Source organism: Hydra vulgaris, chromosome 13 (genome assembly GCF_038396675.1).
Source record: "Hydra vulgaris chromosome 13, alternate assembly HydraT2T_AEP".
NCBI classification, from domain to species: domain Eukaryota; kingdom Metazoa; phylum Cnidaria; class Hydrozoa; order Anthoathecata; family Hydridae; genus Hydra; species Hydra vulgaris.
The window spans coordinates 19,013,870-19,033,244 of record NC_088932.1 but is presented as its reverse complement, the minus strand read 5'-3'; the positions used below and the strand labels follow the sequence as shown (position 1 = coordinate 19,033,244).

Below are 19,375 nucleotides of genomic sequence, written 5' to 3'. Positions count from 1 at the left end.
AGAGAACAGAAATTTTCAAATTACTTTGAAATTTATGTTATGTAAACACACACACACGCATGCATATAAATATACACAAAAATCTTTTTGTACTAGGCTTTTCATAAAATGTTGTTGATGACTTAAAGTTTGGCATGCTGTTGTTGACTTTGGCATGTTGTTGATGACTTAAAGTTTGGCATGCTGGTCTTCTTCATAAGCTTTCTTCTTATGGTGTATCCGGCAACATCTTTAAGATCATTGAATCCTTCCTTTCCAATCGTAGCATAAAAGTTGTCCTCGATGGACAACACTCTTCTTCTTATTCTGTAACTTCAGGGGTTCCTCAAGGTTCTATCCTTGGCCCTATACTCTTTTTAATTTACATTAACGATCTTCCAGATATTCTCACATCTAAGGTGGCATTGTTTACTGATGATACTACCATTTATTCTTGTCGTGATAAGAAACCAACACCCTCTGATTGCCTGGAGGGGGCATTTGAGCTTGAAAAAGATCTCACTTCTGCTACAGCATGGGGCTCACAGTGGCTGGTGAACTTTAATTCAAGTAAAACTCAATTTTTTTCAGCCAATCGTTATCGCAATAATTTAGATCTTCCTATATTTATGAACGATGATGTACTCGATGAGTCACCTACTCTTCATCTTCTAGGATTAACTCTTACTTCCAATCTTTCTTGGAAACCATATATCAAATCGGTTGCAAAATTAGCATCTGCTAAGGTTGCATCTCTTTATCGAGCTCGCCACTTTCTTACTCTGGATTCTATTCTCTACCTCTATAAATCTCAAATCCGGCCTTGTATGGAATACTGTTGCCATATCTGGGGCGGATCTTCTAATGATGCCCTTTCTCTTTTAGACAAGGTGCAAAAACACAATGTAAACATAGTTGGACCTGCTCTTGCAGCCAACCTTCAACCATTATCACATCATCGTAATGTTGCTTCTCTTTCTCTTTTCTACAAATGCTATAATGGGCACTGCTCGAAAGAGCTAGCGTCTCTTGGCCATCTACTAAAATTCATTCTCGTGTTACTCGTCATTCAATCAAGTGTCATCCTTTTTCTGTGACTGTTCTTAAGTGCTCCAAAAACGCTTATTTGTCTAGTTTTTTTCCTCGAACATCATTTCTTTGGAATTCGCTTCCTTCATCTTGCTTTCCAGATTCATATAATTTGCAATCTTTTAAATCGTTCGTCAATCGTTATCTTGCTCTACAATCTTCATCTTTTCTCTTACAGTAACTTCCAACTTTAATTAGTGGCTGCTTGCAGCCTTGTTGGAAGCGAAGATGTTTAAAAATAAAAAAAAAAACAAAAAAACTTAATATTGAAACAGCCATATCTATGGGACTTCAGCACATACATTGATTGAGAATCTAGGTTTTCTTATATTAACCCTCTTATTTCTATGTCGTTATATATATATATATATATATATATATATATATATATATATATATATATATATATATATATATATATATATATATATATATATATATATATATATATATTAATTTGTTTTATACTAACATTTTCACAAAAAGAAAAAAAAGAAATATTTTTTGCTATAATTAGGAATGACAACACTTGAATGAAAAGAAGCACACTTTTCAGAAGAAATAAAAAATCTTACTCATTAACAGTACAAACCATTTGAAAGTTTTTTAGTTTTAAATTTTAATGTTTCCATGGATATATAGAAAACACAATTTTCCCAAAAATATCATTAAGGCAGAGCTGTTTTTTAAGAGATACTGCAAACCTAGACCCAAACATCAATGTATCTTCTTAACCCCAGGGGTTAAAGTAATGGGGAAAGCAGAGGAACACTGTTTCTCTTTAGTCAACAAATCACGAAATTATTCCGCTTTTCTTTATTTTTTTATGCAACCATTCCACTATCATGTTTTTTTAGGTTTTTTCAAATGAGATCATCCATAAATTATGTAACGCTTACTTTATTTCATAAATAATCAATTTATTCCACCAAGATCAATAGCAAAAATACATTATCATTGATGTTCATCAGCATTAAAGGTCCTCTATTAAAGAATAAAAAAGAATTTCAACTAAAGGAGTATGCAAAAGAATGAGTGAATTTTGGTAGACAAACAGCTGATTGCAAGGTAAGACCATGTAGAAAAGTAAATAAATTACCAGGAATAAAATCATTTTTGAATATTGCAATAGTGTTTAAAAATAATCATAACACTTTGATAATATTGAATACAATTATTTCTTGTTTATGTTATTACATTTCTGTTTGTACACCAGAACTTAGCTTTATTTCAAACTATTTTTCCTTAATATAAGCATTTAATTTAAGCATTTGATATAATCAAATAAGTGTGAACAAAAAAAAAAAAGTAGTTTTACCATTCTACTTTAACCCCTGCTTAACCCTTAACTATTTTAGTATGATGAAATTAATGTGGCTATTGAACTAATCATTTTATACATAATTATAAATAAGCAAAAATCTAGGTAAAGTAACATTTAGAGTTTAGCAGAATATGTATGAAAAAATTCACTGCAGGATTCATCCACCCAGTCGGAATCACGTGACTATATCGCGAAATCAAAAGTAACCATATTGAATGAGGGGAAAAAAAAATTCTTTCTTATATGCAAAGTTAAGAAAACATTTCTTAACAACAACTTTTTGTCCTACAATTACTTTAAAAGTAATTCAACAGAAACAGTAAATAGATGTCTGCAAATATAAGTCTTTTAGGTGATTTTACTTTATTTTTACATACTTTTAGATCTCTGTTTAAATAAAATGACGCCTTACATTGCTGTCTACATATTATTTTTGTTGTTATAGGGTATAAAAAGTACTGATATTTTGATATTTATTTACCAGTAATAAATTAAGATATAAATTAAAAGTAACCCACCAGTAATAAAGTGTGCCGAACAAACATAAACATTACAAGATTTAAGGAAACCATTGCTTACTACATGCACTACTTTCTACAGCACGATTTATCAAATTCAACCACTTTCTTTTAAGTACTTCATCTTTAGGAATACTTAAGTTTTAATTTTTTATTTTATTTTGTTAGTGAAACCAACTGCACAACAACTTTTTAGGATTTAAAAAAAAAAAACTCAACAACTGATTTTTTAGTTTGTTTTCCCCGAATTCAAGATGGTTAATTTTAAAACAATATTTTTAATACAGAGTGACATCACGCCGACTGGATGGATTACATCATCTGAATGAAGGATTTATCACATCATCTGCATTAGTTTACTTTTTTTAGGAATAATTAAAACTAGTAAGTAGTTTATACTTAATCATTATATTTCATCAGTACATTACATGATGTAAACTTTTTATTTAAAACTCTAGCACAAAAAAAATTTATCAACAATGCATTTTTTGCATTAAAACTTGTCTCTTAACAATTACTCTTAATAAGTGAAAAAACCGAACTGACAGAATATGCACTTTCCAATAGTTGCAATTTTAAAATTAACTCAGTTTTTATTTATTTATTATCATAACAATTTTTTCACTTGAACTTAAAAAATTCAAGTAGATAAAATTAATAATACAAAATTTAAAAAAGTACAAAAGACAAAAAAAGTTTGGTGTTTATAAGTTATTTATTTAAGTAAAATAGATTGGGTAAAAATAAAAAAATTACTATACTAGGATTAAAGAGAAAGAAAAGAGTAGGTGAATGTTTATAAAACGTACTAAAATACAGTTCTATAATTTTTAGAATTTAACGTGAAAAAAATAAAATAATACGCTGAAAGACCTTTGTAAATCAAAATTATTAACCATTAAAGATATTAAAGTATGTAATTTAAAAAAATTATCAGTAAAATAACTTAAAAATCATTTTTTTTTTTTTTAATCTAAAACAAATTTATTTATTTAAACAAAATTATGAAAGTTAAACAATATAAGCAAAACATAAATGTGACAATTTTACCTCTTCGTCTTTGTTTTTGTCATTTTTTTGACTAAAACTGTCTATGGTAGGAGTTTTTGTATCTAGTATAGGCTTACTTTCTTCGCTTATAGAAATTTGTGAGCTTTGATTTTCATTTACTAAATTATCATCGAGTTCGTTTTTGGGAGTCGTTTTATTAATATTTGAACCAAAAATATCATGCTCATCGTCGTCCGCCATTTCGCAAGCCTTTAAGGTCACGTGAGTAAATAAAATTTTGACTTTAAATTACAATGTTATCTGATGAATATTCAACCGAATAATCAGTTGGGTACGCAACCTACACGCAATTGCAAATCTAAATCTAAAGTATTTTAAAGAAATCACTTGGAGAAAAAAATTAACTTCCCCAGAACTTATTTCATAGTCACTTACAAAATAAGTTTTTTTTTATTAATTTAAAATGATCAAAAAATAAAATTAATCAAAAACTTCAATAACCTCATTTTACAAACGTGACATTAGGCACACTACGTTTTAAGATTACAGTTTTTTTTTAAAACATAATATGCTTTGAAACATTTTTTCTAATAATTCTGATAAAACCATCTGCGGCAGCCGCCAAAGTGTCTCGCCAATGACTAGCCATTAGATCACATGTTGGAAAGTTATTGGCTGACCACTTATAGCGGATGCTATTAATGGTCCACTATGTAACCGATGAGCAAAACGCTGAAAAACCACTCCTATTGCCGATAAAGATCCACTGCAAATCCACAACAAAAATGTTGTAAAAAAAAGTGTAAAATTTAAACTGATGCAAATACAAATTAAGTAATAAAATAAAATTTGACATTATTCAACTTTTGCAGTTTATCTTAAAAGATTTTTTACTGGGAAAATAATACTTCACTACATTCTTAAAAGGAGCTTTGTGCTAATTTTTTTGAATCCATGAACAAAATTCATAATCAAGTTTAATCATTTGATTTATACTATTGTAAATCATTGATTTATACTATATTAAATTAATTTTATAATGAAATAAATTTATTTATTTCTTAGTTTGTCCTTTGTTTAACTGCTAATTAAAATATTAGATATAAAAAGTTTTTACATTTAATTTTTGTTCTCAGCTATTATTATACTAAAATTTGTATGTTTTCTACATGCTAAAGAGTAATAAAACTTACCATAAAATTACACTCCGCTAATAATAAAAACAACTTATAGAATTGAAAAATTTTCTTGAAAAAAATGGTCTTGAAAAATTATTTCCAACTAATTTTTGAAAAATATATACGTTAATAACTTTTTACAAACAAAATAAATTCATATTATATAACAAATTAATATAATATAAATATAAACCGTATTATATAATGATTCAAGGTGTGGATACCGCAACTACCAAAAACATGTTAAAGTAATAGTTTTTTAATTGTATTATATAAAAAGGTATTCATTAACAATTACTTTATTCATCATAACAAAAATTAAACATATATAAAATAGGGTAAAGAAAAACAAGTAAAAATTGTTTAGAATAGAAGATTTAAAAAAGATACTAATGAAGTGAAAATAATTAAAATATTAAAAAATAAAAATTGAAGAAAAACATTAAATAAGCCAAACAACTAAAAGCAAAGTTAAAAAAAAAAATTTTCGTTATATATTCGAAAATAAAAACCTTATTAAAAGAAAACAAAAAGAACAATTATAAAGTTTTATTGATTTATGTTGTTTGCCTTGTTTACATTGTCGTGTATTTTTGTGTATTGTTTATAATGTCGGGTATTTTTTATATTGTCGTGTATTTCTATGTTTTGTTTATCCAATCGGGTAATTTTGTGCAACGTATATATTTACCTGTTCATACGTGTATTATTTATATTGTCGTGCTTTTTTTTTTACAGTGTTTTTGCTAATTTTTTTTATTATTGTTGCGTTTTATATTTGTTGGTGTTATTCTAGTGATTTCATATTTTTTGTCTCATAATATTTAAATATATCCTTTTGTTTTTTTTTTCTTTTCTATCATTCTTTTGATTATTAGACGTTGTATTATTCATTCCTTATCTTTTATGTCACCTCATTCACTTTTTCTTTTTTTTGTGTTATTTGTCTGGCTTTTTTAATATTATTGTTCCTTTTTTTATTAAGATTTTTTTGGTCACTATCTATACTATTACTTTTTTTGTTTTTTGCTTTATTTATTCGTTTTATTAAGGTGTCACTCCAATGACTAGTTTTTAACTATATGAATGACACCGAACCTAATTTTGTAAAGTTATAAATAAATCTGTATTTTTTTCAACTTTACGGTTAAATAAATACATTTAGATTATAACTGGTAAATGAATTCTACTTATACAGGTATAGTCAAAGTCTATAAGAGTGGAAATAATACATTTGGTATGAATCTTTCGGTAAAGGTCGGGGTACAATTTTACTCAATACTCAAGACGATCAAAAAACGACAAGAACTCAATAAAATATAACATTATTTTAACATATAACTCTAAAGTTATATGTTAAAATAATGAATTTTTGGGTCAAAAATTTAGACAAATTTGTTAATAAAAATATTTTTTGCAAGCAGCTTTGATGCTTAAAATGCGCGCATACGCGTTCATGTCTGCGTTCAGTTGAGACTACACACGCAAAAATAATTTTAGTTAAAGTTTTGAAGTCTTTAACCCAAACTCATTATTTTAATACTCTACCTAATATGCATCCTTTAAAAACCATTTCCAAAGGATGTACAGAACAATTATGTAGTAACAATTTTCCTCAAAAATATTTGTTTTACAAAAGATATTCTTGATAACTTTGGATCTGATCTTACTAGACGATAGTGCATCTGATTCATCAAAGTGTTTGAGCTGAAATTTTTGCCGTATGCCTAAGTCAAGAATTTCTTAACTGTTTATTTAAACTCTCCAGTGCTTCTTCCGAATATGACCCAATAGATAGAGGTAGTTTATGTGATATAGAAGGATTATGCAGTTGAAGTTTGAGTACAGTCGGGGGTATAACAAACCAGTCGTATAAACTTACTATACGTTTAACTGTTTCAGTGCAGTATAAATCTAATTCATTGATAGTCATAAAATATTCACAAGAAATGGTCATGAGAATATTATACAATTTTTTATTTATGTGACAAATAACTTTAGTAATTTCAGAAAAAATTTCATGATTTTTAAGTGCTCTTCTGGCAGTATTGCCGTCATTGCTATTGCCAAACCCAGCTTTTAATATCCCAACAGATAGATTTAGTCGCTCTCTGAAAAGTAACTGAATCTCTTTCTTTCTTAAGGTTACAAATAATTTCTCCTCGACTATTTTTGTCTTGTACTTTTTAGTTTCTATTTTATAACTCAAAGAAAAAATAAACTACAAGCACTTTACCCAGCAAAGCTGAAACTCTGAGCGCCAAAACTGACTCATTTTTCACTTTTGCTTTTACTAAATCAATACTATTTATTCCGTTGGGTTTAGCATTGCACTCATTGCATGATTGAGTGGATTTTGATTCTGTAAGTGGGTTAACCACTTTATTATCAAACATAGAAAGATCAATCCTATAGCTGATAATAAAGGTCACCAATATTTAAAACTTTGCACAAAGTTTTTAGTTAATTTTTTAGATCTGTTTCTTCTTCTCTGGATAATATTGTAACCTCTTTTTTATATTGTATATAAAAAGATCTTGAAAAAAAGACAACTCGAAGGATTTCCGTTTTTATAAATTCTGGCACCTTTTATTTTTAAGCATTCAATCCACAAAAGCTATACTGAAAGGCTTTCTTATAAGAGTTATATAATTATATTGTTTGTATCATACTTATGCTTATAAATACTTTGGCTCCATCAAAACCAATCTTTCCATATAAAAAATCTCCGATTGTTTCGCTAATTGACCACGTTCCGTTTTATATTGTCGTGTATTTCTATGTATTACAAATCAATCATTTCAGATATCTTATATTTGAAGAGTACGCTTTGCAGAAATCTCAGAAAAATGTATATTTTTATAATTGCATTTCAATTTTTCCACAAAAATATCGTGCAAGGTAAGATAAGTATGTACATTATGTACAACGCCAGAGTACAAGTTTTTGATCATTTGGTATTGTTTATTGCTGAGATAATTTTTAATGTAAGATCTTTCTTTACACTCATATTATATAGGAAAAGTTTTATCCAAAGTGTCATCAATCTTTTTGATCTCTAAAACATTGGACATATTACTAATAAGGACATATTACTATATGAATATGAACATATTACTAATAAGCGTTTATACTTTTTGAAGAAACTAAAAATAGAGCTTCGTGGTGTTCAGGGGCTTGATCTTTTATCCTTTTGCTTTGCTCTCAAAAAAACCCCTATTGTTTCTGAGGCCTTCCTGAACCAAAAAAGCAATTTTTATTGGTTATAAGATTTCTTTGAAGCCAATGATATATTTTAATATACCATAACTTCGACCAATTGTTTTAGTTTTTTTTTCACCTTTGAAATAAATTTAACTAAAGCAACCTTTACTTTATTTAAGTTTTCTAATAAATAGCTAATTTTAAAGTATTTATTATTTCGTTAAATCCTTCCATATTCGTAATCTTTAAACTCCTAATTCACGTATATTTGGGATAAGATCTAATTTTTTCATTTTAAAAAAAAAAATAAGAATTTAAGAAAACTTTTTAAGAATCATCAATATAATAAAATCTTTAATATATCGAAAACATTTTTTAGGACTTTATATAAATTTTTTATCTTACACTGTTTACATTTTGTGGTATTATTGCACTATCTATTTTGGTTTATACCCATTTTGATGTCTTGAGTTTTAAATAAAGAGTGAAAAGTTTTTGCAATGTTTCGAACGGTTAAAAAGCAATTTTAATGCACTCCTTCCGATTCTGTCTAGTTTTTGCATGATCACATCAGTGTTCATTGATTTGGCAAGATTCATGTCATGGATCATTTCATATGTAAGTTGCTACTCCACCGCCTCTTTTACTTACATTTTTACAATAAAGAATGTTTTAAATGTATGAACGGTGCAGATTCGTAGCTCATAATTAGAATTAATTTTAAACCAGGTTTCAACCATTAACATCATGTGGAAATCCGAGATGTTTAATTCTTAGTATAAATTCATTTCTTTTACACATCGAAGTAGTATTAATAACATCAATAAGGCATTTTTTACATAGTTATTTTTTTTTAGTTACAGATAAATAATGAACACTGGAAAAAATTATTCATTTCAATGTATCGAAAATTCTAATATAAAATCCAAGATAGTCCTTGCTTTTATTTTTTTTTAAATTCAAAATATACATATTTAAAAAATCGCAGCCGAAATCTATCGTAAAAAGTTGAATATTTTATTTTTGCTTCTTTTCAATGCTAATGCATCTTTGCCTTTCTTTTACCGCCAATTTTGCGACATCTCAGTATCCACATATGTTTCAGCATATATGCGGCAACTAAAAAATATATTAAATGGATAAGAAAAATCAAAAATCAAACATTGTGCCGCATTAAGTTTTGAAGCAACTTAATAACTTTAGGGACCCGATAAAAAAAATAACAACAACAAAAAACTGGGTACCTGTAAAAACACCCTTTAATCAAAAATATCATTATTAACATCACAATTAAAAACATTTCTCTAGAATTAATTCATTAAATTTTCTTGGGAAACATATCTATATTTAACCTCTCTCTCTTTCTCTCTATCTCATGCTCTCTCTCTCTCTCTATACACACAGATATATATATATATATATATATATATATATATATATATATATATATATATATATATATATATATATATATATATATATATATATATATATATATATATATATATATATATATAAGCTTCGATTGCATAACTATGCAAAATATCAAAACCTATTGATATTTCCGAGATTTATTCAATTTTAATATTTTTATGAAAAACATTAAAATATATTTTTTTTGCAAGAATAGAAGATTGATGACAAACGAAAAGAAACTAATGGTATATGCTTATCATCAAGCATTATTCACGCAAATAACTGAAACATTATGCACAAAATGTATAATAATTCATTAGTTAAAGTCACTTCTATATATATCATATATATCATATATAAATATATAGATGATTTAATATATATATATTAAATCATCTATATATTTATATATGATGTATATAAATATATAGATGATTTAATATTTAAACAAATTTGATCATCAGTAATTACCACATTGGAAGGATCACCTAATGATATCATAAAGCTCAGCTAAGCATCCACTAAAAAACTATTTCCGAAAAAATCAGGTAACAGATGTCTCTTTTTCATTTAAGAGAAAATAATATTAAGTCTAGCTGCTACTAGCATGTTCTAAAACCAATTTATAAAATTACAATTTTAAAATAATTCATATTTAAAATAAATTAATGCTCCGCCTAATACCGACCGTTCACCAAATAAAGAAATTAGGATCTACTTTAGTTAATTTAACAGGGTTCAGACTGGTTTTATAGAGAAACTAATGGCTAAATTAAAAAATCTTTTAGAACACTTCAGGCTTCTAAAGCCACCTTTTTGAAATAAAAATACATGGCAAAAAAAAAAAAAAAAAAAAAAAAACAGACAATGCAAGAACTTGAACTAACCAATCATAATCATCTTTCGGTTGAAAGGGGAAACTCATCTCATTTTAATATTAACCTGAAGTTGAATTTTTTAAAATGCACCACCCCTTATCTTCTTTAACAAAATTTCTAACTTGGACAAAACAAAAAAAACGTTTATGATTTTTGTCATGTGTGCTCATTAGGGAGATGCTATTGTCTATTTTCCCATGAAACCTTTTCCACAATATGTATAATTTCATTTTAAGAAAAGTTTAATAAAAAATAATCAGATAATTTAAAAAAATATTAGGACAAAAAAAAAAAAAATACTATACAGAAAATAAAACACTTATTGAAAAATATTATTTAGTTTTTTAAATTAGCTGGGTGCGTATTCACCAAACTTTTGTAACTCTTACACAGCTCAACTAAGGTTACGGAAACCGTTCAGTTTTTTTTTTTAAAAACATCTTTGCTTCCAACAAGGCTGCAAGCAACCACTATTAGAGTTGGAAGTTACTGGAAGAGAAAAAATGAAGATTGTAGAGCAAGATAACAATTGACAGACGACTTAAAAGATTGCAAATTATATGAATCACGAAAGCAAGATGAAGGAAGCGAATTCCAAAGAGCTGATGTTCGAGGAAAAAAACTTAGCACTTAGGAACAGTCACAGAAAAAGGATGAAACTTAATTGAATGACAAGTAACACGAGAATGAATTTTGTTAGATTGCACAAGAGACACTAGCTCTTTAGAGCAGTGTCCTTTATAGTATTTGTAGAAAAGAGAAAGAAAAGCAACATTACGACGATGTGATAATAGTTGGAGGTTGGCTGCAAAAGCAAGTCCAACTATGTTTACAATGCATTTTTGCACCTTGTCCAAAAGAGAAAGGGCATCATTAAAAGATCCATCCCAGATATGGCAACAGTATTCCATATAAGGCCAAATTTGAGATTTATAGAGATAGAGAATAGAATCCAGAGTAAGAAAGTGTCAAGCTCAATAAAGAGATACAACCTTAGCAGGTGCTAACTCTGCAAAGGATTAGATATATGGTTTCCAAGAAAGATCGTAAGTAAGAGTTAATCCTAAAAGATGAAGGGTAGATGACTCATTGTGTACATTACCATTCATAAATATAGGAAGATCTAAATTATTGGGATAACGATTGGCTGCAAAAAATTGAGTTTTATCTGAATTAAAGTTCACCAGCCACTGTGAGCCCCATGCTGTAGCAGAAATATATAATAATTAGCACAAATATATAATAATTTAATAACTTATTAACTTAATAACATCTTGATAATTAAGATGTCATATTATTATAAATTATATTAATTAAACATCGTATATTATAATACCATAATAATATTGTTATATTTTTGTATAAAATTATCAAATTATTATCTTATAATAGTAATATAACAGCATAAAATAGGATCTTAATATATTTAAATTTTATATACTATATACAATTTAAATATATTAAGTTATATACATAAATTGTATATATTATAATCTATAATAAGATTCTATATCAATTTGACATTATATGATTCATAATAATATTTCACAATTTCTAATATTTAGTGATTTTAACGTTACGGTGAAGTTAAGACAGCTCATAGCTAAAATTTAACTTTTCTTGCTTAAATTGAGCTAAGCAAGTTTTTAAAAAGTTTGGTGAATACCATTTCAGCTCGGTAAATACCGATTTATTGTGGCTAAACATGAAAAAACTTACATAAGTTTTGTTAAATGCAGCTATAAGTATTTACCACATAAGTCATCATATACAAAACAATAATAAAGAATATCCATGAACACTAAAAATTAAAAACTAATTAAAAAGAATATCCATGAACACTAATAACCCGCCAAATCTTTGAAAAAACTAATTCTATTGGTTTAAAAAATACGCTGACTAAGCAAAATAAAGTTCTAGAGTTTTCTGTTGAATTGTTATAAAAATTGTATTATTCGAAATTTGCTGTTATGTATCATCATCAAGTGCTGTTATGTACTGCAATCAAGTGATGTTATGCACTGACATCAAGCCCTGTTATGTACCGCCATCAAGAGCAAATAATAGTAAAAGACATAAAGCATTTTGAGAAAAATTGCTTGTCCTTAGAATAATTGGCATCACAAAGAAGCTAAATAAACTTGTGAATGTCTATAACCATGTTTTAGCTAATTGATATTCTTGACATGAATAGAAAAATAAAATGTGAAGAACAAATATTTTATGATCTTATAGATGATAGAAAGAATTGTGAATCTAATAGGCAATTTCAAAATTCTCTTCCTCATTTTCCATTTTGATGGGAAAGTTATGGCACCATATGATTATGACAATAAGAGCATGGAATGTGTGGTAATTGTCCTTCAGTAAGAGAGGTCAAACTTTTGGTACATTAAAATAAAGCCATTATTGTCAGAAATGACTAAGTTATTAGCTGCTTCTGGTCACATGTTTAAAATGAGAGAGAAACATGATTAGAAAAACTACATCAATCTTTATTCAAGCCCAAAAAGCTCTGGTCAGATATCTTTAGAGTTAAAGTTTGGTTCTTAAATTTAAATAAAACAAATGAGAATTCTGAGAGAGGAGCCTAAGCTAATGATGCTATTATAATGCTTTAAAAAGACTTTTAACAGATTCCTTCCTTAAAATGGCCAACCAACAATAATTTAAATTTATAAACTTTGCTACATTGTATTATTCAATAAATGCTTTTATTGTTTCTTGTATATTAAATGTGTAAAAAATAAAACTATTTATAAATTTTTAGTACACTTTTAATTGTGATAGATAATTGTTTCTTCAAAGAAAGAGTTATACATCATATATAGTTTTTTTATATTTCTATAAAGTAATTATTTGTCTGATTGTCTTAAAATATTCAAATATTTTTACTAAATTAAGTTTACAACTATTCATGATTTAGAAAAAGCATTATATAATATTTTTGAAAAAAAGTTATAATATCACTATAGTGCTCAAATATTCCTAATATTTTCTTTGAAGTCGTTGTAAGCTCCGAAATTTTTTTGTCTGCATGCAGTATACATTGCTATTTTAAATTCACAACTGTTTTCTTGGTCATATTGAAAAATTGTCATTTTTTAGCCTTGAAAGTTTTGTCATGTTTTCACATGTACAAAACTTTCAAGGCTAAAAAATTTCAAGTACGCTGTAAAAAAATTGGCTTTTGTGGCTTAGAATGTGGCTTAATACTTAAAATTTAAATATTTTTGCATTAAATAACATTCTACATTTCATTGTATAACAATAGTATATATAATCAGCCACTGATTATATGCATATATTTTATTTGGCTACTTTATTTATATATTAAATTTATCTATTTGTAAATCTAGGTAAACTTATCAAAATAATTAATAGTATTTATTAGTATGTAAAACAATTAATAGTATTTTCTGCTCATACAACAGAACCTTCCCCCCTTCCAAAAAAATGATGATGTGCAAAATAAAACATTCTTATGAGCTCAATCAAGATATAAAAAACAAAAAAACAAATGTAGTCTGCGATTTTAACATTGCAATAAATTATGTAAAATTATTGAATAAAAAAACATTTAAATGATTATTTGTAGACTAACTATGGTACCATTATTACAAAATACAGCATTTCAAAAATGGAGGACATTTTTAAAGAGGACATTTTTATATTTAATAACTTCAAGATCATCAAAGCAAAATAAAACACAGATTTTTTCAACCATTTAAACAACTTTTTTAAACTTCTCATCTAGCCCAGCAATAATAAGACTTTGTCTTTTTAATAAAGAACCAGCTCCAAACAAAAACAAAAAAAAGCTCAAATTAAAAAGCTCAGAAATACTAAGTTTGTTTCTTTTAATTTTAGTTTTCATTTGTTAATTAAATCTTTATACTTTGAAACAAAGTTTTTATTATAAAATACTTATATTATATTTATGGTATATTAATAATAAACTTATTAAAAAATTCAGAAACCCTCAAGTTATATATATATATACACTGAAGCTCTTATAGACAGGTATTTCAGTATAACATCATTGTTGACACACACACAGATATACATATATATATATATATATATATATATATATATATATATATATATATATATATATATATATATATATATATATATATATATATATATATATATATATATATATATATATATATATATACACACACATTTATATATATATACACGTCTATACATACAAACACATTTGCATATTCTAAATAATAATAAAATTAAAACTTACATGGAACATATATGCAAAGTAAAACTTTGAGAAAAATAGATAGACTGAATGAAACATTAAGAGCATTGGGTAAGGAATACAACCACCTTTCTCGATTATCAGCAAGCTCAATTGATTGGTATATAAAAAGTACTAAAAAGAACACAATATGAAATAGTAAAACTAAAACAAGTAAGAATAAAAATAATAATAAAAAAAAAAAAAAAAAAAGGTCAGCAAAATATATATATATATATATATATATATATATATATATATATATATATATATATATATATATATATATATATTTAAACAATTTTAAAATGTATTCTAAAAAATAGAGTGCTCAATGTTCTTAAAAGAACATAGTAATTTCTACTAATTTATATATATACACACACATATGTACACCCTATACTTGCTTATGGTAGAAAATGGCTCTTTATTAATGTTTGTGTTTATAGTTGACAAAATCAAGTAAACATTATGGTAAAATTTATTAAAAAATAATCGAGAAACTAGAAAACTAAGGAAATCAATTAAATTTAATTGTTTTTTAAAAATAGACGAGGAATATCTTTAATAAAGACTCATAAGAAATGAATGATCAAAGTAATAAACTTTATTATATACCAAAAATTAAATTACAGAATTAGGTCGTAAAGATCTTAACTACTGCAATATTTCACACATTGGTGGAGTATGTTGACACTTTAAAAAAAATATAAAAGATCCCCCTTTAAAAAAATAAATTAAAAAAAATTAAAGATCCCCCCTTTAAAAAAATAAATTAAAAAAAACAAAAGATCCCACTTTAAAAAATATATTTAAAATAAGTAGAAGTAAACAATTTTGAAGGGATTCTACTGTAATAGTGTCAACATTGATATGTCAATAATAATAGTGTTAACATTGATATGTATATCAATTGTTTATAATAGTGTCAACATTGATATATCAATTGTTTATAATAGTGTCAACATTGATATGTATATCAATTGTTTATAATAGTGTCAACATTGATATGTATATCAATTGTTTATAATAGTGTCAACATTGATATGTACAGTATGTCAAAAAAGTCTATCACCCCCTGATGGTTTTTCAATAAAAACAAACTTTTATATGCTTAAATATAGATTTTTGACCCAAATTTTTTTAAAATATTGAATTTATATCAAAAAACATTTTTATTACAAGAAATTAATATTCTTATACTTAAAACAAAAATTATCCACTAAATTAGAAAAAGTGTAAGTCAAAAAAGTGTATCATCCCTTAAATAATTATTTTGCTAATATAAAATTAATAGTCTATTTGTGCGCCTTTTGCCTTGATGACTACAAGACATCTTTTAGGCATTGAATTTACTAAGTTTTTAAGCCATTGTATGTCAAATTTTTCCCACTCCTCAATGAGAATTGCCTTTAATTGCGACAAACTAGATGGTTTTTGATCAGCTACTTTAATTTTAAAAAGATTCCATAAATTTTCAATCGAATTTAGGTCTGGTGACTGAGGAACCCAATCTAACATCTTAATAGTGTTTTTCTTTAACCACTCAGTAGCTAACTTTGATGTGTGTTTAGGATCTCCATCCTGTTGAAAGATAAAATTACGAGATAAGCCAGCACTTCTGGCACTTGATCTCAGTTTTCGCTTCAGAATGTCAGTATAAACCTCTTTTGTCATTATTCCGTCAATGAATTCGAATTCGCCAACACCACTCCAAGAAAAAGAGCCCCAAACCATCATTTGACCTATGATAGGAGGAAAAAGTAAGTTAGAAGTATATATTATATTGAAATTTTATAATAAAGCTTAATGTCACCTCCCCCATGCTTGACAGTTGGTCTCATACATTTAGGATTTAGGCGTTTTTTCTCCATTTGCGTATGATACCATCAGAACCAAACAAACATATTTTTGTTTCATCGGACCATAAAACTCTTTGCCATTGGTCAATAGTCTAATTTGAATGTTTCTTAGCCCAAGCCAATCTTTTCTATTGATTCTTTTTACTCAAAAAAGGCTTTTTTGGAACAACTCTACCTACAAAGCCTCGATTTTTCAAGCGATTGCGAACAGTTCGAGGATTTACAGTTATATCATAATCTGTTTGTAAATCTTCGCAAGCTTTGGTGCAGATAATCCTCGATCTTGTTTAACTTTTCGAATAATTTCTCTATCAATGCGTTGGGTAGTCTTAGCTGGGCGTCCTTTTCTTGGCAAATTTTTAACAGTGCCCATTTTTTTATATTTTTTAATGATATTTCCTACACTATTAGGCTTAACATGGACTATTTTAGAAATAGTTTTATATCCTTTTCCACTTTTATAGTGTCCCAGGATCAGTTTTTTTACTGAATCATGAATTTCATATCTTTTCGCCATAATTTTTTTACTAAGAACCTAAAAAGAAAACAAACTTTGCTAAAAAATTAGTTAGAATAACTTCTATCAATCAAATTTGATTGTTTTTGGCTTATTTTCTGCAATTTTAATAATTTAAACAACAGAAAAGTTAAAAAATGATTAGGGGGTGATACACTTTTTTGACTTACACTTTTTCTAATTTAATGAATAATTTTTGTTTTAAGTATAAGAATATTAATTTCTTGTTATAAAAATGTTTTTTGATATAAATTCAATATAAAAAAAAAAATTTAGGTAAAAAATCTAAATTTAAGCATACAAAGTTTTGTTTTTATTGAAAAATCAACAGGGGGTGATAGACTTTTTTGACATACTGTATATCAACTGTTTATAATAGTGTCAACATTGATATGTATATCAATTGTTTATAATAGTGTCAACATTGATATGTATATCAACTGTTTATAAAAATAGGAAAAAAAATAAAAAGTTGTTTATAAAAATAGAAAAAAAAGAATCTTTATAAAAAAACTTTGCTATATAGCTATTAACTTTAAAAACACTGAGATTATTTTTCTAATGATCAAATGTCTGACTTAAGGTCAGAGCCAGTGTTGAAACCAAACATGTGGGACCCTGAGCTAAATATGGGTCCATGTTATGAAGCCTGTTTATTAGTCTTTTTAACTTTTTTTATAAAAACCAATTAAGGTTATAAAAGAATTAAATAGGCCCCCAAAAAAGCTTTTTTGGGATCTATCACCCAAAAGCCAAAAGTATTATTCTGAAATGGCACTAAAAATACATCTTACATTAATGCTTAAAAAGAAAATTAAACAATAATTTAAACAATAAAAAAGTTAAAAAAAAAAAAGAGAAAGGATATTTTGGAAAAGGCTAAAGATACTTTTATAAACCAATAATTTGTATAAATAATTTATTTTAATTAAAATGAATTGTTTATCAAATTCCGGGTTGAGCTTCTCTAAAAAACTTGTCAATAGCTTTTCTCAAAAGAAGTCAAGTCTCAGAAGTCTCTGAGACTTGACTTCTTCTGAGAAAAACTGTTGACAAATTTTTTATTTGTTTTTCAATGTAATTTCACTCAGTGAAGAATCCAGAGGGGGATGGAATGAGGATATTCCCCCCACCAGAATCTGAAAGTTCTAAAATATCTTAGCAATGGAGGACCTTTTTTTTAAAAAATTAGGAAATGCAAATGCGATACAAAGTAAAAAAATATTTCAACATACCCCCCCCCCCCATCCTCCCAAAAAAAAAAAAAAATTCCTGGCTTCGTCACTGATTTTACTTGCTTTTGTCTTCCTTCTTATTTTTTTTTTTTTGTTTTTTTTGTTTTTTGTCTGTTCTTGAACATCTTATTGATGATTAAAAAAAATTGACTTTACAGCATTTAATTAAGAAAATATTCTCATAAAACTTATTTGATGAAGCTGATGGTTTGACTGGATGGTTCAAGGTATATGTTATCAAAATAGTGGTAGTGTTGTAGCAGTCTAACTTGATTTAAAAAAAGTCAATATAACCAGAAAAATTTGATTCTCTTGTGATAAGACTATCAGTTACTGTAGTTTTTGATATAAACGTTCATTTGGATATTATATGATCCAAGATGAAAAAAGAATTTGCTGCAGGTTTTTGTGTAATAATTGTAATTTACATTGTTCAACAGCTGGAAATCAACTAAACCAATATCATGCAAAAAAACAGCAGCTAGAAATTCATTTACGCATCACTCATGATATTGGACTGATATGTCCTGAGACTGGTTTTGAAATATTTTTTATAATGAAGTTGAATTTTTTCATTTGCAAGAGATTGTTTTTAAAACATGTAATAGTATGTCTTTAACGATAAGTTTAAAGTTAAATTTTTTTTTAAGAAAAAATTTTAAAACTCTAGAAAATAAAGTTGCAAAAATGCGCTAAAAAAGTTCAAAGCAAGAGAAAATTATTTTATATTTGTAATGTTTTGTTTAGCATCAAAACTTTGATTTTCTAATAGGTGTATGCATATGAAACCGCTGTTTTTTCTTTGAATTAGAACGTTTGTTTTGGAGATGTTTTATTTATATTTCTTTGAATGTAATTTCCATTATTTTCTACTACTTTTTGCCAATTTTTTGGTAACTTATG

At 26.6% G+C, this 19,375-nt stretch overlaps 2 protein-coding genes across 2 annotated transcripts in view; both read right to left on the bottom strand.

The window, feature by feature from the left end:
- The window catches only part of LOC100214782 (sorting nexin-2), a 33,107-nt gene extending 28,906 nt beyond the window's left edge, over positions 1-4,201 (bottom strand). The window contains exon 1 of the mRNA XM_065815397.1: positions 3,961-4,201. Coding sequence (XP_065671469.1) covers positions 3,961-4,161 — 201 coding nt within the window. The 5' untranslated portion in view covers positions 4,162-4,201. The remainder of the gene's footprint in view (positions 1-3,960) is intronic.
- A 5,043-nt stretch (positions 4,202-9,244) lies between these two features.
- The window catches only part of LOC100205849 (very-long-chain (3R)-3-hydroxyacyl-CoA dehydratase), a 35,391-nt gene continuing 25,260 nt past the window's right edge, over positions 9,245-19,375 (bottom strand). The window contains exons 11-12 of the mRNA XM_065816857.1: positions 14,862-14,993; positions 9,245-9,422 (exon numbers count right to left, since the gene is read on the bottom strand). Coding sequence (XP_065672929.1) covers positions 9,343-9,422; positions 14,862-14,993 — 212 coding nt within the window. The 3' untranslated portion in view covers positions 9,245-9,342. The remainder of the gene's footprint in view (positions 9,423-14,861; positions 14,994-19,375) is intronic.